This window comes from Somniosus microcephalus, chromosome 1 (assembly GCF_052327205.1).
Source record: "Somniosus microcephalus isolate GS21.2 chromosome 1, FLI_Smic_1.0, whole genome shotgun sequence".
Taxonomy (NCBI): Eukaryota; Metazoa; Chordata; class Chondrichthyes; order Squaliformes; family Somniosidae; genus Somniosus; species Somniosus microcephalus.
The window spans coordinates 74,494,098-74,514,232 of record NC_140987.1 but is presented as its reverse complement, the minus strand read 5'-3'; the positions used below and the strand labels follow the sequence as shown (position 1 = coordinate 74,514,232).

The 20,135-nt window shown below is 49.7% G+C and overlaps 1 protein-coding gene across 1 annotated transcript in view; it reads right to left on the bottom strand.

The window, feature by feature from the left end:
• Window positions 1-18,651, bottom strand: part of LOC147124164 (serine protease inhibitor Kazal-type 1-like) — a 38,211-nt gene extending 19,560 nt beyond the window's left edge. The window contains exons 1-2 of the mRNA XM_085983111.1: window positions 18,482-18,651; window positions 2,751-2,776 (exon numbers count right to left, since the gene is read on the bottom strand). Coding sequence (XP_085839237.1) covers window positions 2,751-2,776; window positions 18,482-18,536 — 81 coding nt within the window. The 5' untranslated portion in view covers window positions 18,537-18,651. The remainder of the gene's footprint in view (window positions 1-2,750; window positions 2,777-18,481) is intronic.
• Window positions 18,652-20,135: the final 1,484 nt, after the last annotated feature.

Below are 20,135 nucleotides of genomic sequence, written 5' to 3'. Positions count from 1 at the left end.
CTCCTGCTCCTATCTTCCATGTTTATATGTTTCCATGAAACACAATGTTGTAGAATGGAGAGTGAAACACAATGTTGTAGAATGGAGAGTGAAACACAGTGTTGTAGAATGGAGTGAAACACAGTGTTGTAGAATGGAGAGTGAAACACAGTGTTGTAGAATGGAGAGTGAAACACACTGTTGTAGAATGGAGTGAAACACAGTGTTGTAGAATGGAGAGTGAAACACAGTGTTGTAGAATGGAGAGTGAAACACAGTGTTGTAGAATGGAGAGTAAAACACAGTGTTGTAGAATGGAGAGTGAAACACAGTGTTGTAGAATGGAGAGTGAAACACAGTGTTGTAGAATGGAGAGTGAAACACAATGTTATAGAATGGAGAGTGAAACACAATGTTGTAGAATGGAGAGTGAAACACAGTGTTGTAGAATGGAGTGAAACACAATGTTGTAGAATGGAGAGTGAAACACAGTGTTGTAGAATGGAGTGAAACACAATGTTGTAGAATGGAGAGTGAAACACAATGTTGTAGAATGGAGAGTGAAACAGTGTTGTAGAATGGAGTGAAACACAGTGTTGTAGAATGGAGAGTGAAACACAGTGTTGTAGAATGGAGAGTGAAACACAGTGTTGTAGAATGGAGAGTGAAACACAGTGTTGTAGAATGGAGAGTGAAACACAGTGTTGTAGAATGGAGTGAATCACAATGTTGTAGAATGGAGAGTGAAACACAGTGTTGTAGAATGGAGAGTGAAACACAGTGTTGTAGAATGGAGTGAATCACAATGTTGTAGAATGGAGAGTGAAACACAATGTTGTAGAATGGAGAGTGAAACACAGTGTTGTAGAATGGAGAGTGAAACACAGTGTTGTAGAATGGAGTGAAACACAGTGTTGTAGAATGGAGAGTGAAACACATTGTTGTAGAATGGAGTGAAACACCATGTTGTAGAATGGAGAGTGAAACACAGTGTTGTAGAATGGAGAGTGAAACACAGTTGTAGAATGGAGTGAAACGCAATGTTGTAGAATGGAGAGTGAAACGCAATGTTGTAGAATGGAGAGTGAAACACAGTGTTGTAGAATGGAGAGTGAAACACAGTGTTGTAGAATGGAGAATGAAACACAATGTTGTAGAATGGAGAGTGAAACACAATGTTGTAGAATGGAGAGTGAAACACAATGTTGTAGAATGGAGAGTGAAACACAATGTTGTAGAATGGAGAGTGAAACACAGTGTTGTAGAATGGAGAGTGAAACACAGTGTTGTAGAATGGAGAATGAAACACAATGTTGTAGAATGGAGAGTGAAACACAGTGTTGTAGAATGGAGAGTGAAACACAGTGTTGTAGAATGGAGTGAAACACAATGTTGTAGAATGGAGAGTGAAACACAGTGTTGTAGAATGGAGAGTGAAACACAGTGTTGTAGAATGGAGAGTGAAACACAGCTGTAGAATGGAGTGAAACACAATGTTGTAGAATGGAGAGTGAAAGGCAATGTTGTAGAATGGAGAGTGAAACACAGTGTTGTAGAATGGAGAGTGAAACACAGTGTTGTAGAATGGAGAATGAAACACAATGTTGTAGAATGGAGAGTGAAACACAGTGTTGTAGAATGGAGTGAAACACAATGTTGTAGAATGGAGAGTGAAACACAATGTTGTAGAATGGAGAGTGAAACACAGTGTTGTAGAATGGAGTGAAACACAATGTTGTAGAATGGAGAGTGAAACACAATGTTGTAGAATGGAGAGTGAAACACAGTGTTGTAGAATGGAGAGTGAAACACAGTGTTGTAGAATGGAGAATGAAACACAATGTTGTAGAATGGAGAGTGAAACACAGTGTTGTAGAATGGAGAGTGAAACACAGTGTTGTAGAGTGGAGAATGAAACAGTGTTGTAGATTGAAGAATGAATGCGTGTGTTGTAGAATGGAGTTTGATTTTCAGACATTCTTGCCTGGAATTTGAAACACAAGTTTAAAGACAGAAGCAGTCTAAAACAGAAAGGCCTAGAAATTCAGTGAGGCCCCGCCAGGTCTTTAGCGCCCGAAATTTAGCGCTCGCCCGGATTCCCGTAGCGCCCGCCTGAAATTCAGTTGCGACGGGCCAAGACGGAGGCGGGCGCTATTGCAGGGTTTGGCCGCCTCGCTTGGGGCGATGAAAGTCTATTTCAGGCGTCCAGCTGCCGCTGCGCCACCCGATGCGGTGCGGCAGGCTGGGGTACTGCAGGCCTCCTCCTTCTCTTAAGGAGGAGCTGCCTGCAGCCGTGAGATCGCCGCTGGATTCCCCCGGCAAATGAGCCCGGCACCATGGAGAAGTGCCGGGCTCGCGGGAGTCAGACAGCAATGCCGCGGGGGGGTGGTGCAGGAGTCCGGGGAGGGAGGTGCGGCCATGCGGCCGCCGGGAAAGCGGCCGGCCGCCCCTCCACCTTTATGCGCCGGCCTCTCGGAGCTGCAAGGCCCCGTTTTTCAAACGTTGTTTGCGGCCGCTGCGGGCGAGGCGGCCACAACTGAATTTGGCCTTCGGCACGGAATCGCGTTGGAGCCGGGGCGCAGCACACACCGATGTCGTCATCGGTGCCGGCGCAGCGCTACCGGCTAACGCCGCTGTTCGGGACCCTCTTAATTTCGGGCACTAAAAAACTTCCGGCGCAACCCACTCTTTCGCCCCTAAGTGGGCGCAAACACGACTGAATTTCTAGGCCAAAGTTCTTTAAAGTTATCGATGAAATAAACACTTCGTACCTCCATTCCTGTGTCAGTCTTTTTGGCTGCAAGAATCAACATGACAGGAAAAAAAACATAGTCACTGCACTGGTATAACACAATGTATAAAAACAATTTATTTCCATGTTTAGCTGTGTCTAAATGATGATGTGTGAAGACATTCCAAAACAGTATTTGGCAAACCTCTGTTACAATTTTATACCAGAACTCTGACGAAGGGTCATCGACCTGAAACGTTAACTCTTGTTTCTCTCTCCACAGATGCTGCCTGACCTGCTGAGTATTTCCAGCATTATCTGTTTTTATTTCAATTCAGTATTTCAGGGTTGTGCTGAGAAGTGGCCAAGGATGCTCTGGTAAAAGTTTTTTGTCTCTCTTCTATCAGAGCAAAGTCCCAGTGCAGGGTCATTCTGCACCCTGGAAGGACAGTGGACACATCTCTTTGCATGAGGACCTGGATTAAGCAGTTGGTGCAATCAAGCATTGGTGTCTGCTGCTTTGACGTGAAGTGCACTGATGGCACCTGCACATAGCAACATGGTAAAAAGAGTGATTGAGTTTGACTGTATAAATAGACCCTGGGAGCCCTTTCCCTGGCCTGTTGAGCCATTTGTGTTAGTGCTGAAGCACTTTTAACAATTTTGATCACCAGAAGGCAGCTCATCTTTAAGAGGTGCAGACTGCCTTTAAGACTCACGCAAACATCGAGAACTTTGGTCCCTTGCTGAGCTGGGCTGTATGTTACAATTGTGGCGACACGCCACCACTGGACATAATCCGCTCACGGCGGCACAGACAGTCTAAGCAGAAGCCCCCAGCCGGGGGCCCTTTCCTCCAGCAACTTGTTTCCCGCAGGGACAGGCTGCCGGGAGCACTTCCTGTCTGGGAAGTATTTAAGTGGATGCGCGGGCTTTTCTAGTTCCTGTTTGTCATGTGGTTGGAATAAAGCAGTTGTGTTTTCAAAAGCTCTGGTCTCGACTCCCACGTTTGCCGCGGTATCTCAACACAATCATTATAATTAGCACGAATTTTACGTGCTGCCTCAGCTCCTTTCAACGGACGCGGGCATATCGTACATCGCGGTGCCCACACCCATTTTTCAGTATTATTGAATTTGACACCTAAGGGTAACGCCTTGAACTCATTCCTGGACTGACATTATAACAAACTGGACCATCACAAAGACTGCCTTCTTTCACCAATGCCTTAAATTTAAAATTCTCATTCTCATGTTCAAATCCCTCCATGGCCTCGCCCCTCCCTATCTCTGTAACCTCCTCCAGTCCTACAACCCTCCGAGAATTCTGTGTTCCTCCAACTCTGGCCTCCTCTGCATCCCCCACTTTCTTAGCCCCACCATTGATGGACACGCCTTCAGACGTCTAGGCACTAAGCTCTGAAATTCCCTTCCTAAACCCCTCCACCCCGCTATCGTTCCCCCTTAAAACCTACCTCTTTGATCAAGCTTTTAGTCACCCTGTGGCGTACCGATCACAGAAAGGACACAATCCGCTTTTCGGTCCGTAGACTATAAATCAGGCGTCGTGCCTTTAAGAACGATCACACCTTTAAGAAACTCGATCTGCAACATAGTTAAGCCCAGAGCGGGGGAGGAGGAGTCGAAGCTGTGGACTGATGAAAGGCAGTCGGACTTGGTGTACCTCTGATGCCATTTTGTGTTCAACATGCAGTCTCAACAATTAAACCTTTTCTGTTGAACCTCTCCGAGTTCAGTATTTTTTGCTAGGAGTACGTAGACTCCTACATTGGTGACCCCGACGCTCAGGACGACTCCTAAGCGTAACCATGGTTGACACAAATGCAGTTTCTGTGAAGCTGCCGGAGTTCTGGGAGTACCTAGCCACCGCCTGGTTCCTTCAAGCCGAATCGCAATTCCGACTCCGCGGCATCACCGCCAACGCAACGATGTACGACTACCTCCTCGCCTCCCTGGGCAGCTCCACAATCACAGAAGTCTGGACAACACTACAAAACCCTTCGGAGGAAGGCAAGTACGCACATATCAAGGCCGCGCTCCTTAAAAAATTCACAGCCTCCCAATTTTTGCGCAACTGCCACCTCCTCGACCTCCCGGGCCTCGGTGACTCCACGCCGTCAGACTTGCTCTCACACATGCTTGCTCTGACCGACGAGAAACCGCCCGGCTCCCTCTTCCGCATGCTCTTTATCCGCCAACTACCACCCAGCATCCGCCCGGCGATCGTGGCATCCAGCCTCACGGACCTCGAGGCCCTGGCCGACGAAGCCGATAAGCTACTGTCCGCCGGCTCCAACCATGCCGTCACCCCCAACCTGGCCTCCGCAGCGTCGGCGTGCACTCCACCCTCTATCGCGCAGCCACACAGCTCGGCCACGAGGCCCCCCAGGTCCCCATGCCCCCAAGCCCTCCGACCCAGGGCTACTGCTACTTCTATACATGGTTCGGCGCACGGGCACGCCGCTGCAGCCATCCCTGCACGTTTCCAACCGCCCCCACACCGGCCTACACGATGGCCGTGGGGCAAGCAGGCGCGCTGCTGTACGTTACGGACAGCGCCTCCGGACGCCGTTTCCTATGCGACACGGGCGCGCAGCACAGCATCATCCCCGCGTCCGCCCTCGAGATCCAGCAAGGCGGCCGTGGCCCTGCGCTGGCTGCCACCAACGGCACCGACATCCGGACGTACGGCACCCGCACTGTCACCATCGACCTCGCAGGCCACCGCTACCACTGGGAGTTTATCACCGCCAAGGTGCTCTCCCCGCTCCTCGGTGCGGATTTCCTGTGCGCCCACGGCCTGTTGGTCGACATGCCTCGGCGCCGCCTCGTGGACATGAACACCATGTCACCTATCCAGGGCGCCATGGCCCCCCCCAACCCGCCGAAATGGTGTGGCAGTGCCGCGCCCGCTCAACGGACGACTACTCAGCACTCCTGGCTGAGTTCCCAGCCCTCACCAACCTGACCTTCTCCGCGAAAGTTGCTAAGCACGGGGTAGAACACTTCATCCCCACCACAGGCCCACCGGTGTATGCCCACGCCCGCAGGCTGGACCCGGCCAAGCTGGAGATCGCGCAGGCCGAGATCGCCACAATGGAACAGCTCGGCAGCATCCACCGCTCCAACAGCCCCTGGGCCTCCCCACTCCACATCGTCACCAAACCCGACGGGGGATGGCGCCCCTGTGGGGACTACCGGCGTCTAAACGACGCCACCATGCCGGATCGGTACCCCATACCGCACATTCAAGACTTCTCGGCTAGACTGGCCGGCCGCTCAGTCTTCTCCAAAGTCGACCTGGTGCGCGGTTACCATCAGGTGCCAGTCCACCCCACGGACGTTCCCAAGACGGCCATAATCACCCCTTTTGGGCTATTCGAGTTCCTCCGAATGCCCTTCGGCCTCAAAAACGCGGCCCAGGCCTTCCAGCGGCTCATGGACTCGGTCCTCCGGGACCTGAAGTTCCTCTTTGTCTACCTGGATGACATCCTGGTAGCTAGTTCCTCCAAGCAGGAACACATCGAGCACCTCCGCACCCTGTTCCAGTGGCTCAGTGAGCACGGGCTCATCATCAGCCCAGCCAAGTGCCAATTCGGCCTCAGCAGGATCGAATTCCTCGGCCACCACATCACGCAGGATGGAGCCATTCCCCTGCCCGCCAAGGTGCAAGCCATCCAGCAGTTCCCCCGGCCTACCACCATCAAAGGCCTCCAGGAGTTCTTGGGGACGATCAACTTTTACAACCGCTTCATTCCCGGAGCGGCCTCCCTCATGCGGCCCCTATACGAAGCCCTCCAGGGTAAGAAAGACAGAATGGCGATCGAGTGGTCGGCGGACATGTTGACCGCTTTCGACTCGAACAAAAAGGCGCTCGCCGATGCCACCATGCTCGCTCACCCACAGCCCAACGCCAGGGTGGTCCTCACCACGGACGCCTCCGACCACGTGGTCGGCGCCGTGTATGAACAGTGGGTCGACGGGGCCTGGCAACCGCTGGCCTTTTTCAGCCGCCAACTGCGCCCCCCGGAGGCGAAATACAGCGCCTTTGACCGCGAGCTCCTCGCACTGTACCTGGCAGTCCGCCATTTTAGATTTCTTCTGGAGGGCCGCCCCTTCACCGCGCTTGTCGACCACAAACCCCTGACATTCGCGATGGCGAAATCTGCGGACCCGTGGTCAGCCAGGCAACAACGCCAGCTCGCCACAGACATCCGGCACGTCTCCGGTCGAGACAACGTGGTGGCCGACTGCCTATCTCGCCCCGCCGTCCACCTGGCAGTGGACTATGCTCAACTGGCAGCGGAGCAACGCACCGACCCCGATCTGTTCTCCGCGCCCACAACCCTCCCAGGGCTGCGACTGACCGACGTCGCCTGCGGCCCGTCCGCCGTCACAGTCAAATGCGACACCTCCTTGGTGCAACCCCGCCCCGTAGTCCCGGCGTCCTGGCGAAAACGGGTGTTCGACATCGTCCACGGCCTCTCACACCCCGGCACACGCACGTCCATTAGACTGGTGGCCAACCGATTTCTCTGGCGTGGCCTGCGCAAAGATGTGCGCGTCTGGTCCAGATCCTGCATAGCTTGCCAGCGTGCCAAAATCCACCAGCACGTCAAAGCCCCACTCGAGGAGTTCACCGTGCCAGAAAGAAGGTTTGACCACGTCCACATCGACCTCGTCGGCCCCCTGCCGCCATCACAAGGTCACACGCACCTGTTGACAATCCTGGACCATACCACCTGCTGTCCCGAGGCAATTCCACTGACGTCCACCACCACCGCCGACATCGCGAGGGCGTTCATCGGTACCTGGGTCGCTCGGTTCGGCGTCCCCTCTGACATGACGTCGGATAGAGGCCCGCAGTTCACCTCTTATCTGTGGGCTGCCATCGCTCAAAACCTCGGGGTGGCCGTTCACCGCTCCGCGGCTTACCGCCCCCAAGCCAACGGACTGTGCGAGCAATTCCACAGGTCCATGAAGGCGTCCCTCCGTGCCAGCCTTGAGGACGAGGCTTGGATCGACCGCCTCCCGTGGGTGCTACTTGGCCTACGCGCCGCAGTCAAGGAAGACCTGCAAGCCTCGGCGGCAGTACTCGGTACGGCCAGCCGCTGCGCGTACCCGGAGAGTTCCTGCCCACAGCCACGACCCCCTGGTCGGCTGACCAGCAACGCCGCGCTTTCGCCAACCGAGCACAACAGTTCGCTCCGGTACCCACCGGCCGGCACGGCGAACCAGCAACCCGCGTACCACCTAGCCTGCACATGGCCAAATTTGTTTTTGTGCGCCATGACGCCCACCGAGGAACTCTACGGCCCCCATACAACGGACCCTACAAGGTACTCCAGACGGGGAACAAGTTCTTCCTCCTCGAAGTGGGCGGCAGAACTGACAAGGTGTCGGTCGACTGGCTCAAGCTGGCGCACCTAGAGCCCGACGAACCCGTTCAAGTGGGCCAACCCCCACCGCGGGGCAGACCGCCTAAGAGCCCGACGCGTCCGACTGCCCTGCTCCCGACACCAACCGCCAAGAGCCGCTCCGGCCGTGCCATCAAGCCGCCACGCCGGTTCGTACACTCCCTACTAGCGGATTCTGGGGGGAGCTGTGTGGCGTACCGATCACAGAAAGGACACAATCCGCTTTTCGGTCCGTAGACTATAAATCAGGCGTCATGCCTTTAAGAAGGATCACACCTTTAAGAAACTCGATCTGCAACATAGTTAAGCCCAGAGCGGGGGAGGAGGAGTCGAAGCTGTGGACTGATGAAAGGCAGTCGGACTTGGTGTAGCTCTGACGCCATTTTGTGTTCAACATGCAGTCTCAACAATTAAACCTTTTCTGTTGAACCTCTCCGAGTTCAGTATTTTTTGCTAGGAGTACATAGACTCCTACAACCCCTCCTTTTACTCTGTGTCAATTTTTGTCTGATTTAGTTTCTGTGAAGCGCCTTGGGACATTTTCTTATGTTAAACGTGCTGTATAAAAGCAAATTGTTATTGTTCTTTGACCTGGAACTAACCCTTCCACCATTGTGAATCAGTTCATTATCCAGACACTGTTGGACTCGGAGCCAAAGATGAGTTTATTGATCCTCAGTATTGGGTGCACAAAAATTTGTCAGCAATTTACATTGTGGGTCATTTAAAGACAATTTTTTGAAAGGTGTATATATATCCAAAATGGAGAGTGGAACCCCAAGGATGACTAAATTAGATAAGCAAAAGGTTGCAGGGTTAATTGTAAACTCAGAAAAGAGTTAGAATAGATCATGAGGACAAATGATGGAAATAGAGCAGTGAAACAAAATAACAAGAAAGAAACCGGACGGACTACCCAGCATCGACCTCGGACCCGGCTACGGACACGGCAACGGCACACTCAGCCCATTCAACTCTGCAAAGTCCTCCTCACCAACATTTGGGGACTTGTGCCAAAATTGGGAGCGCTGTCCCACAGACTAGTCAAGCAACAGCCTGACATAGTCATACTCACAGAATCATACCTTTCAGACAATGTCCCAAGCTCCTCCATCACCATCCCTGGGTAGGTCCTGTCCCACCGGCAGGACAGACCCACCAGGGGTGTGGGCACAGTGGTATACAGTCAGGAAGGAGTGGCCCTGGGAGTCCTCAACATTGACTCCTGACCCCATGAAGTCTCATGGCTTCAGATCAAGCATAGGCAAGGAAACCTCCTGCTGATTACCACCTACCACCCTCCCTCAGCTGCTGAATCAGTACTCCGCCATGTTGAACACCACTTGGAAGAAGCACTGAGAGTAGCAAGGGCACAGAATGTACTCTGGATGGGGGACTTCAATGTCCATCACCAACAGTGGCTCGGTAGCACCACTACTTACCAAGCAGGCCAAGTCCTGAAGGACATAGCAGCCAGTCTGGGCCTGCGACATATGGTGAGGGAACCAACACGAGGGAAAAATCACTTGACCTCGTCCTCACTAATCTACCTGTTGCAGATGCATGTGTCCATGATAGTATTGGTAGCAGTGAACACCGCACAGTCATTGTGGAGATGAAGTCCCGTCTTCACACTGAGGACACCCTCCATCGTGTGGTGTGGCACTACCACCATGTGAAATGGGATAGATTCAGAACAGATCTAGCAGCTCAAAACTAAGCATCCATGAGGCGCTGTGGGCCATCAGCAGCAGCAGAATTGTATTCCACCGCAATCTGTAACCTCATGGCCCGGCATGTACCATTACCATCAAGCCAGGGGACCAACACTGGTTCAATAAGGAGTGTAGAAGAGCATGCCAGGAGCAGCACCAGGCGAACATAAAAATGAGGTGCCAATCTGAGGAAGCTGCAACACAGGACTACATGCATGCTAAAAAGTGGAAGCAGCATGCTATAGACAGGGCTAAGTGATCCCACAATCAACAGATCAGATCAAAGCTCTGCAGTCCTGCCACATTCAGACATGAATGGTGGTGGGCCATTAAACAACTAACGGGAGGAGGAGGCTCCAAGGCTATCCCCATCCTCAATGATGGTGGAGCCCAGTGCGTGAATGCAAAAAACAAGGCTGAAGCGTTTGCAACCATCTTCAGCCAGAAGTGCTGAGTGGATGATTCATATCTGCCTCCTCCTGAGGTCCCCACCATCAAAGAAGCCAGTCTTCAGCCAATTCAGTTCACTACATGTGATATCAAGAAACGGCTCAGCGCACTGGATACAGCAAAGGCTATGGGCCCTGACAACATCCCGGCTATCATGCTGAAGGCTTGTACTCCAGAACTAGCCGTGCCTCTAGCCAAGCTGTTCCAGTACAGCTACAACACTGGCATCTATCCGACAATGTGTTAAACTGCCCAGGTATGTCCTGTCCACAAAAAGCAGGACAAATCCAATCTGGCCAATTACCGCCCCATCAGTCTACTCTCAATCATCTGCAAAGTGATGGAAGGTGTCATCGAGAGTGCTATCAAGTGGCGCTTACTCACCAAAAACCTGCTCACTGATGCCCAGTTTGGGTTCCGCCAAGACCACTCTGCTCCCGACCTAATTTAAGCCGTGGTCCAAATATGGACAATGGAGCTGAATTCCAGAGATGAGGTGATAGTGACTGCCCTGGACATCAAGGCAGCATTTGACCGAGTGTGGCATCAAGGAGCCCTATTAAAATTGAAGTCAATGGGAATCGGGGGGAAAACATTCCACTGGCTGGTGTCATACCTAGCACAAAGGAAGATGGTTGTGGTGATTGATGGTCAATCATCACAGCCCCAGGACATCACTGCAGAAGTTCCTCAGGGCAGTATCCTAGGCCCAGCCATCTTCAGCTGCTTCATCAATGACCTTCCCTCCAACATAAGGTCAGAAATGGGGATGTTCGCTGATGACTGCATAGTGTTCAGCACCATTCGCAACTCCTCAGATAATGAAGCAATCCATGCCCGCATGCAACAAGACCTGGACGACGTTCAGGCTTGGGCTGATAAGTGGCAGGTAACATTCGCGCCACAGAAGTGCCAGGCAATGACTATCTGCAGCAAGTGAGAGTCTAACCACCGCCCCTTGACATTCAACGGCATTACCATCGCCGAATCCCCCACCATCAACATCCTGGGGGATCACCATTGACCAGAAACTTAAGTGGACCAGCCACACAAATACTGTGGGAACAAGAGCAGGTCAGAGGCTAGGTATTCTGCAGCGGGTGTCTCACCTCCTGACTCCCCAAAGTCTTTCTACCATCTACAAGGCACAAGTAAGGAGTGTGGTGGAATGCTCTCCACTTGCCTGGATGAGTGCATCTCCAACAACACTTAAGAAGCTCGACACCATCCAAGACAAAGCAGCCCGTTTGATTGGCACCCCATCCACCACCTTAAACATTCACTCCCTCCACCACCAGCATAGCATGGCTGCAGTGTGTACCATCAGCAAGATGCACTGCAGCAACTCGCCAAGACTTCTTCGGCAGCACCTCCCAAACCCGCAACCTCTTCCACCTAGAAGGACAAGGGCAGCAGGCGCATGGAAACACCACCACCTCCAAGTCACACACCATCCTGACTTAGAAGTATATCACAGATCCTTCATTGTTGCTGGGTCAAAATCCTGGAACTCCCGACCTAACAGCACTGTGGGAGTACCTTCTCCTCTTCTTCTCTTCTTAGGCAATCCCTCGGAACCGAGGATGACTTGCTTCCACACTAAAAATGAGTTCTCAGGTGACTGAGTCCAATGCAGGACATACAGTCTCTGTCACAGGTGGGGCAGACAGTGGTTGAAGGGGCGGGTGGGTGAGGTGCTTGGTTTGATGTGCGCTCCTTCCACTGTTTGCGCTTGGCTTGCGCTTGCTCCCGGCGAAGAGACTTGAGGTATTCGGCACCTTCCTGGATGCTTCTCCTCCACTTTGTGCAGTCTTGGGCCAGGGATTCCCAGGTGTTGGTGGGGATGTTGCACTTTTTCAAGGAGGCTTTGTGGGTGTCCTTGTAGTGTTTCCACTGCCCACCTGGGGCTCTCTTGCCATGTCGGAGCTCCGAGTAGAGCGCTTGTTTTGGGAGTTTCGTATCGGGCATGCGTACAATGTGGCCCATCCATCGGAGCTGATCGAGTGTGGCCAAATCTTCGATGCTGGGGATGTTGGCCTGAGCGAGAACACTGACGTTGGTGTGCCTGCTGTACATAGTCCATGTCTCTGAAGCATACAGGAGGGCAGGTATCGCTACTGTTCTGTAGACCATGAGCTTGGTGCTGGGTTTGAGGTCCTGGTCTTCAAGCACTCTTTTCTTAGGTGACCGAAGGCTGCACTGGCACACTGAAGGCAGTGTTGGACTTCGTCATCGATGTCTGCCCTTGTTGACAGGGAGTACCTTCACCACATGGACTGCAGTGGTTCAAGAAGGCAGCTCACCACCCTCTTCTCAAGGGCAATTAGGGATGGGCAATAAATGCTGGCCTTGCCAGCGACGCCCACATCCCATAAAAATGAATTTTTAAAAAAGTAGGAAGAAGAAAGATGGGGATAAAGAATGACAGGAAAAGCAAAAGTAAAGTGTTTAAAATGTTTTTGTATTTGATTAAAATTGCATGCTCACTGGCAGTTAAGTGGCCCTAGGCCCATGCTGATCACACCCGACAGGTGACCTGCTCCTCAAAACAATCCATCAAATCCAATTCCTAACAGCATCTATCTGCTCCTCCAAAAAACAACTACATTTAAAGTCAAGGTTTTGAAAATAAAACAGCTGAACTTTGATAAGAAATTGAGTACTGTTATCTACGTACTAAAATACTGCAAAGTTTACAATGGCAATGGCCCAGCCAAATCCAGAAAGCATTTGTAAAAGTTTCATGTGAAATACCATCAATTTTTGATATACATTACTGACTTGGATGTGGGTGTACAGGGCACAATTTTGAAATTTGCAGATGACACGAAACTTGGAAGTATAGTAAACAGTGAGCAGGATAGTAATAGACTTCAAGAAGACAGGCTGGTGGAATGGGCGGTCATTTGGCAGATGAAATTTAACGCAGAGATGTGTGAGGTGAAACATTTTGGTAGGAAGAATGAGGAGAGGCAATATAAACTAAAGGGTACAATGTTAAAGGGGATGCATGAACAGAGAGACCTGGGGGGTGCTTGTGCACAAATCTTTGAAGGTGGCAGGACAGGTTAATAAAGCAGTTAATAAAGCATGTGGGATCCTGGGCTTTATAAATATGGAGTGACTGCTGCCAACGAACCAGAAGCTACCGGAAGCTGTGCAGAAGAACTCTGCGCATAAATGTTAAAAAACCAATTCAATTTTTAATTTTTATTTTCTTCAGTTTAGCAGCAGCGATGTTTTTTCCCCATTCCCTCCCCTCCTTTCTCTTTCACCAATCTGTGGAAAGTCTGATGGGAACAACCAAAAAACCAAAGGAACTGTGCATGTGCAAATACTTTACTTCGTTAACGGCAGCAGTCGCGTCCTTATAAATAGAGGCATAGAGTGCAAAAAGCCAGGAAGATATGCTAAACGTATATAAAACACTAGTTCGGCCCCAGCTGGAGTATTGCGTCCAATTCTGGGCACCACAGCCTAGGAAGAATGTGAAGGCTTTGGAGAAGCTGCAGAAGAGATTTACTAGAATGGTTCCAGGGATGAGGGAATACAATTACATGGATAGACTAGAGAAGCTGGGGTTGTTCTCCTTAGAGCAGAGAAGGCTAAGAGGAGATTTGATAGAGGTGTTTAAAATCATGAAGGGTTTAAATAAGTGAATAAAGAGAAACTAGTGGCCCAGAAATTCGGGTCTCCACGGGTGAGTATGCATGGGGGACTCACCCGTAGGCCCAACGGGAGTGTTGGTTTCGTGCATGCACTGCGCATGTGCGGGAAACCGGAACTTCCGTTCCCTTAAACGAAGGGGTTCAGAGGTCGAACGCGTGCGCCGGAGAGGCAGCGCGTGCGCCTGGAACTTACGTTTTTTTTCCAGGTTTCTCCGGGAGGGTAAGTCTCCAGGAGTTACACTTTAAAAAAGCAGGCGCAAGGCCTGCTTTTAACAAGGTAAGTGGTTAATTAATTAAAATTAAAACATTTTTTCCACAGATTTATTATTTTTAAATACTTTAAAGAAAGGTAAGTTTATTTTTAGCCCTGGTAGAAAATGTAATTAATTTTTTCAAAAATTTAAATTATTGTTTAAAATAGTTATTTTATGTAATTTATAGTTATTTTAAAAATGTGATGCTTTTTAAAAATTTATTTGAAGTTTTAGTGATGTTTTGGGGCTTGTAGTATTTATAGTTTTGACAGCTCTTCCTGTCAATTTTATGAATGGGCATTCCCTGCTACCATTGGCTCTCCATGGCCCACGTGATCCCAGGGGACACATCGAACTAACTGCGCCCCTGGGATACGCAAGCACTGCGCGCCTGCAGTTGGAGCAGGCCCAGGATCGGAATACCACGCGGGCCCACAGCACAACGGCTGGCATGCTAGGTAAGTACAGGTCGGAGGCTTGCACCCGCGGGAAGCCTCCGACCCGAATTTCTGGACCATTGTTTCCAATGGCTGAAGGGTCAATAACCAAAGGGCACAGATTTAAGGTGGTTGGCAAAAAAAACAGAGGCGACATGAGGAAAAACTTTTTTACGCAGCGAGTGGTTAGGATTTGGAATGCACTGCCTGACAGGGTAGTGGATACAGGTTCAATAGTAGCCTTCAAAAGGGAATTGGATAAATACTTGAAGGAGAAAAAATTGCAGGGATATGGGGAAAGAGCGAGGGAGTGGGACTAACTGGTTGCTCTTCGAAAGGGCTGGCGCAGGTTCGATGGGCTGAATGGCCTCCTTCTGTGCTGTACTATTCTATGATTATGATTCTATGATTATGATTCTATGATTCTATAAGATCAAAGCTGTGGGGATTCAGCATAAATCTTGACTGTGTACTTGTTAGAGGAGTTACATCAGGCTGGGAGCAGGTACTGAGTGCAGTGCCTCATGTGTTAGGTGTGGCTCAGTGGTAGCAGTCTCGCTTCTGAGTCAGAAAGTTGTGGGTTCAAGAACCACTCCAAAGACCTAAATACATAATCTAGGCCGACACTCCAGTACCCAATGTCCCAAAGCGCTTTACAGTCCATGAAGTACTTTTGAAGTATAGTCACTGTTGTAATCTAGGAAACGCAGCAGCCAATTTTCACACGACAAAGTTCCACAAACAGCAATGAAATAAAGGACCAGATAAGCTGTTTTTAGGTGTTGGTTGTGGGATAAATATTGACCAGGACACTGGGAGACCACCCCAACTCTTCTTTGAATAGTGTCATGCGATATTTTGCATCCACCTGAGAGCGGCTCAGTTTAACATCTCATCTGAAAGACAGCACCTCGGCACTCCCACTCTATTGAAGTGCCAGCCAAGATTATGTGGTCAAGTCTCTGGAGTGGGACTTGAACCCACAACCTTATGAGTCAGAGGCAAGATTGCTGCCACTGAGCCACGTCTCTTTAAATGTGCTACTTCACCCAACAGTAATCTGCGGATAAGACCTTGTAAAACAAAACAGGTGAAGTATGATAATAAATTGAGCACTGCAGGCTGTGTGTTAAAAATAGGGTTATATATTGTCAATAGCCCAAATTTGGACTGTGACCTTCCTCTGGCTCTGGCAACTGTAGTTATCACCCTATTGTTGGGTATTGTTGATCATCATGAGAGAAAAAGAGAGAAAAAGCTTAAGGAAAAGAAACCTAACAAATGAAATCATGAAAATCAGTAAGCATGAAAATAAAAAGAATGGCAATGAAAATAAAAAGGACAAAACAATGGAGGAAAATAGAATCAAAGTACCAAGAAGCAAAATGAAAGGCTAGAGAAAAAAGACAAAGAAACTGGTTAACATCCTGTAATAACAACAGAAAACGCTGGAAAAACTCATCAGGCCAGGCAACATCCATGGAGAGAGAAACAGAGTCAACGTTTCGGGTCGAAGACCCTTCGTCAGGACTGTTCTGTAGAAGGATTTCTAAGGCCTGCTGAGATTTTCCAGCGTTTTCTGTTGTTGTTTCGGATTTCCAGCATCCGCAGTATTTTGCTATCGTATTAACATCCTGTAAACTTGATGTAAAAGTGAAGATAAGAGAACAGGGTCAACGATTGAAAACAGAGCAGTAAGGGTTTGTTGTCAAAGGCTTCTAAGTTTAGCAGAAAATCATGCGTCATCATTTTGCTTCCATATTTCAACAATGTAGCATATGTAGAGGGCGAGCCGAGCCTGGTATCGTGGAGAGCACACAGGAAACAGAATTCTAACTGGAGACACAGTGAGGAAGGAACGCTTTTCCTTCATATAAAGCACTGACTACTGATTAAATAAGGATAAAGTACATGGGGCGGTGGTCAATGACCTGGCCTTAACTCAGCAACATGCAGATGCTTGGGCCTGGAAATTTTGGCACAGGTTACGGTCCCTGCACTTGAATGGTGACGGCCTCGGGCCTCATTTCAATGGGGCTGGCGAACAGCGCGCAGCTGCCGTCGAATCATTAATGAAGATAAGGCTGCTGCTGGTACCGCAGGTAAGTGAGGAAGGGTGGGTGATTGGGCAATTGTTTGCCGGACCTGGGCTATCTGGCATCAGTAGCTGGGGGTGGGCGATCAGGCCTTGGATTGAGGGTCGGGGTGGCGGGGGGGGGGCGGTTGTAATCGATGGCTGGGGGGTGGTAGCAGTGGCTGAGCGGGGGCGATCAGTGGCTGGCGGGGTGATCGGTGGCTGGGGGACGAGCGATCAGTGTCTGGAGGGGTGCTGCCTGCATTCTTTTAACATGGGGTGGGGAGGAGCACTCCTGCTCCTCCCAGCTCCAGATTCAGTGAAGTATGAAGGCCTTCCTGACAGTTAGTGCCACATTGTGCTGTGCGAGTTCAGCACATTCTGAGTAATGTGCTGGAGCATACCAACATTGAAAACATTTCCTGCAAGAAGCACAGGACCCTAAGTTAAATAACATATTCTACTGTTAGCATAATCAGAATGCACACTCCTGATGCCAACGCATCTACCTTACACCAATATGGCGGGTGGCGCACTTCCGGCTTGTCATGAGTGCGTTCTTCCTGCCAGCCATATTGGAAGGTTAGGAGGCCATTTAACCTGAAATATGGGTGTTGGATGGCCTAATTTCTAGGCCTTGGTGTATTATGGTGAGCTGAAGGAACAGCCATCATTGCCTTCCTTCAATATCTACTTGATAATGTCCTTGAACTAGAATTTATCAACAGTGCAGCTGGGAAATAATCCTTATAACATTGTAAGACTGCTTGTTGGAAGTGGCCTCATTTGAAGCACACCCATGAATAAGGAGATGGTGTAAGTTGGTGCAATTCCATGTTTGAATCCCTCCAATCAGGTTTCTGCCCTTGCCGCAATACTGAAATGACTCTCATCAAAGTCACAAATGACATCCTTTGTGACTGTGACAAAGGTAAACGATCCCTCCCCATCCTTCTTGACTGGTCTGCAGCCTTTGACATGGTTGACCGCGCCATCCTTCTCCAACGCCTCTCCACCGTCGTCCAGCTGGGTGGGACTGTACTCGCCTGGTTCCATTCTTATCTATCTAATCGTAACCAGAGAATCACCTGCATTGCTTCTCTTCCCACTCCTGCATCGTTACCTCTGGTGTCCCCCAAGGATCTATCCTTGGCCCCCTCCTATTTCTCATCTACATGCTGCCCCTTGGCGACATCATCCGAAAGCACAGCGTCAGTTTTCACATGTATGCTGATGACACCCAGCTCTACCTCACTACCTCTTCTCTCAACCCCTTCACGGTGTTTAAATTATCAGACTGCTTGTCCGACATCCATTTCTCGATGAGCAGAAATTTTCTCCAATTAAATATTGGGAAGACCGAAGCCATTGTTTTCGGACCCTGCCACAAACTCCGTTCCTTAGCCACTAACTCCATCCCTCTCCCTAACATCTGTCTGAGGCTGAACCACACTGTTCGCAACCTTGGTGTCATATTTGACCCTGAAATTAGCTTCCGACCACATATCAGCAGCATAACAAAGACCGCCTATTTCCACCTCCGTAACATCACCTGTCTCCACCCTTGCCTCAACTCATCCGCTACTGAAACCCTCATCCATGCCTTTGTTACCTCTAGACTTGACTATTCCAATGCACTCCTGGCTGGCCTCCCACATTCTAGGCGACAAGTAAAAACAGGTGATAGGAGAAATGAAAGTCCATGGGCGTAAACGGTGATATTAAGAGGAACTTACCCACAGCGCAGAATAAGAACAGGGAGAGAAGAGCAAAAACTGAGAGTGGTTTCATTCTCCTGCAGCAGAAGCCCTGGGTCAGTAGTGTGCAGTCGTCTTCTTGTATTGACACTTGTCTCTCAGTGATACACTGCACACAGTGGAGCTGGTTTATATAAAGGGAAGGCTGCTCAGTGACTCATTGAGCAATGTGAAACGTACAGTTGGTTAATGTTTGCAGAAAATGACTGAGTGTGTGTGTGTGAGCCAAAAGGTGTGTGTGAGCCAAAAAGTATCAGTAATAACCTGGAACAAATGGTACAGTGTTAAGCAATGCACCAGTGATCCAGGTGCAGAGCAAACCTACAAGGACACAATCACTTGAGGGCCATCTAGAGTTGCCATCCTTTCACTGGAGTACACAGTGAGCTCTTTCTCTCAGCCCACTCCTCCCTAAAGCTGAAAGTAACAAATGACGGCAATTGGCAGTGTCCTTGTGTATAAAGTTTTGATGAAGTACTCCCATCTCGCTGTTAAGCTTATATCTTTATAAACAAGTCTTGAGTCACTGCAAGTGATAGCATTACCAGGTGATCTTTGTTCCAACAAAAACATCCTGTTCCCATTCTAGCTCACAGATGGATACGCTACAATGCTTCCCTTTCACACAAATTGACAGCATAAAATAACATAGAAACATAGAAGATAGGAGCAGGAGTAGGCCATTCAGCCTCTCAGGCCCGCTCCACCATTCAATGAGATCATGGCTGATCATCCAAATTCAATACCCTGTCCCTGCTTTCTCCCCATATCCCTTGATCCCTTTAGCCTCAAGAAATATATCCAACTCCGTCTTGAATATATTTAATGAATTGGCCTCAACTACCCTGTGTGGCAGAGAATTCCACAGGTTCACCACTCTCCGGTTGAAGAAATTCCTCCTCATCTCAGTCCTAAATGGCTTACCCCTTATCCTTAGATTGTGACCCATGGTTCTGGACTCCCCCGCCATCGGGAACATCCTTCCTGCATCTAGTCTGTCTAGTCATGTTAGAATTTTATAAGTTTCAATGAGATCCCCTCTTATTCTTCTAAACTCTAGCGAAAATAAGCCTAATTGACCCAATCTCTCTTCATACGTCATTCCCGCCATCCCAGGTATCAGTCTGCTGAACCTTCGCTGCACTCCCTCCATGGCAAGAACGTCCCTCCTCAGATAAGGTGACCAAAACTGCACACAATACTCAAGGTGTGGTCTCACCAAGGCCCTGTACAACTGCAGCAAGATATCCTTGCACCTGTACTCGAATCCTTTCGCTATGAAGGCCAACATACCATTTGCCTTCTTAACCGCCTGCTGCACCTGCATGCTTACCTTCAGCGACTGGTGCACAAGGACACCCAGGTCTCGTTGCACTATTAATAATACCCGTTCCTGTACTGAACGCTGTGGCTACATCATTCCAGGTCCCTCTTCTCTGCCTCCCGGACCCCACACTACCCCCAACATTCAGATTATAAAGCTGTTCTTTCTCTACATTTCCATAGTCCAGTTCATAAAATTCCTGAAACATCGCTTTTAACAAAGCTTCATAAAGCTTCTCCATCTTCCTTGGACACCACACAGGCAGATGGACTTCAGTCAGGTTCAGGATCACGGATGCCACGGCGTAGT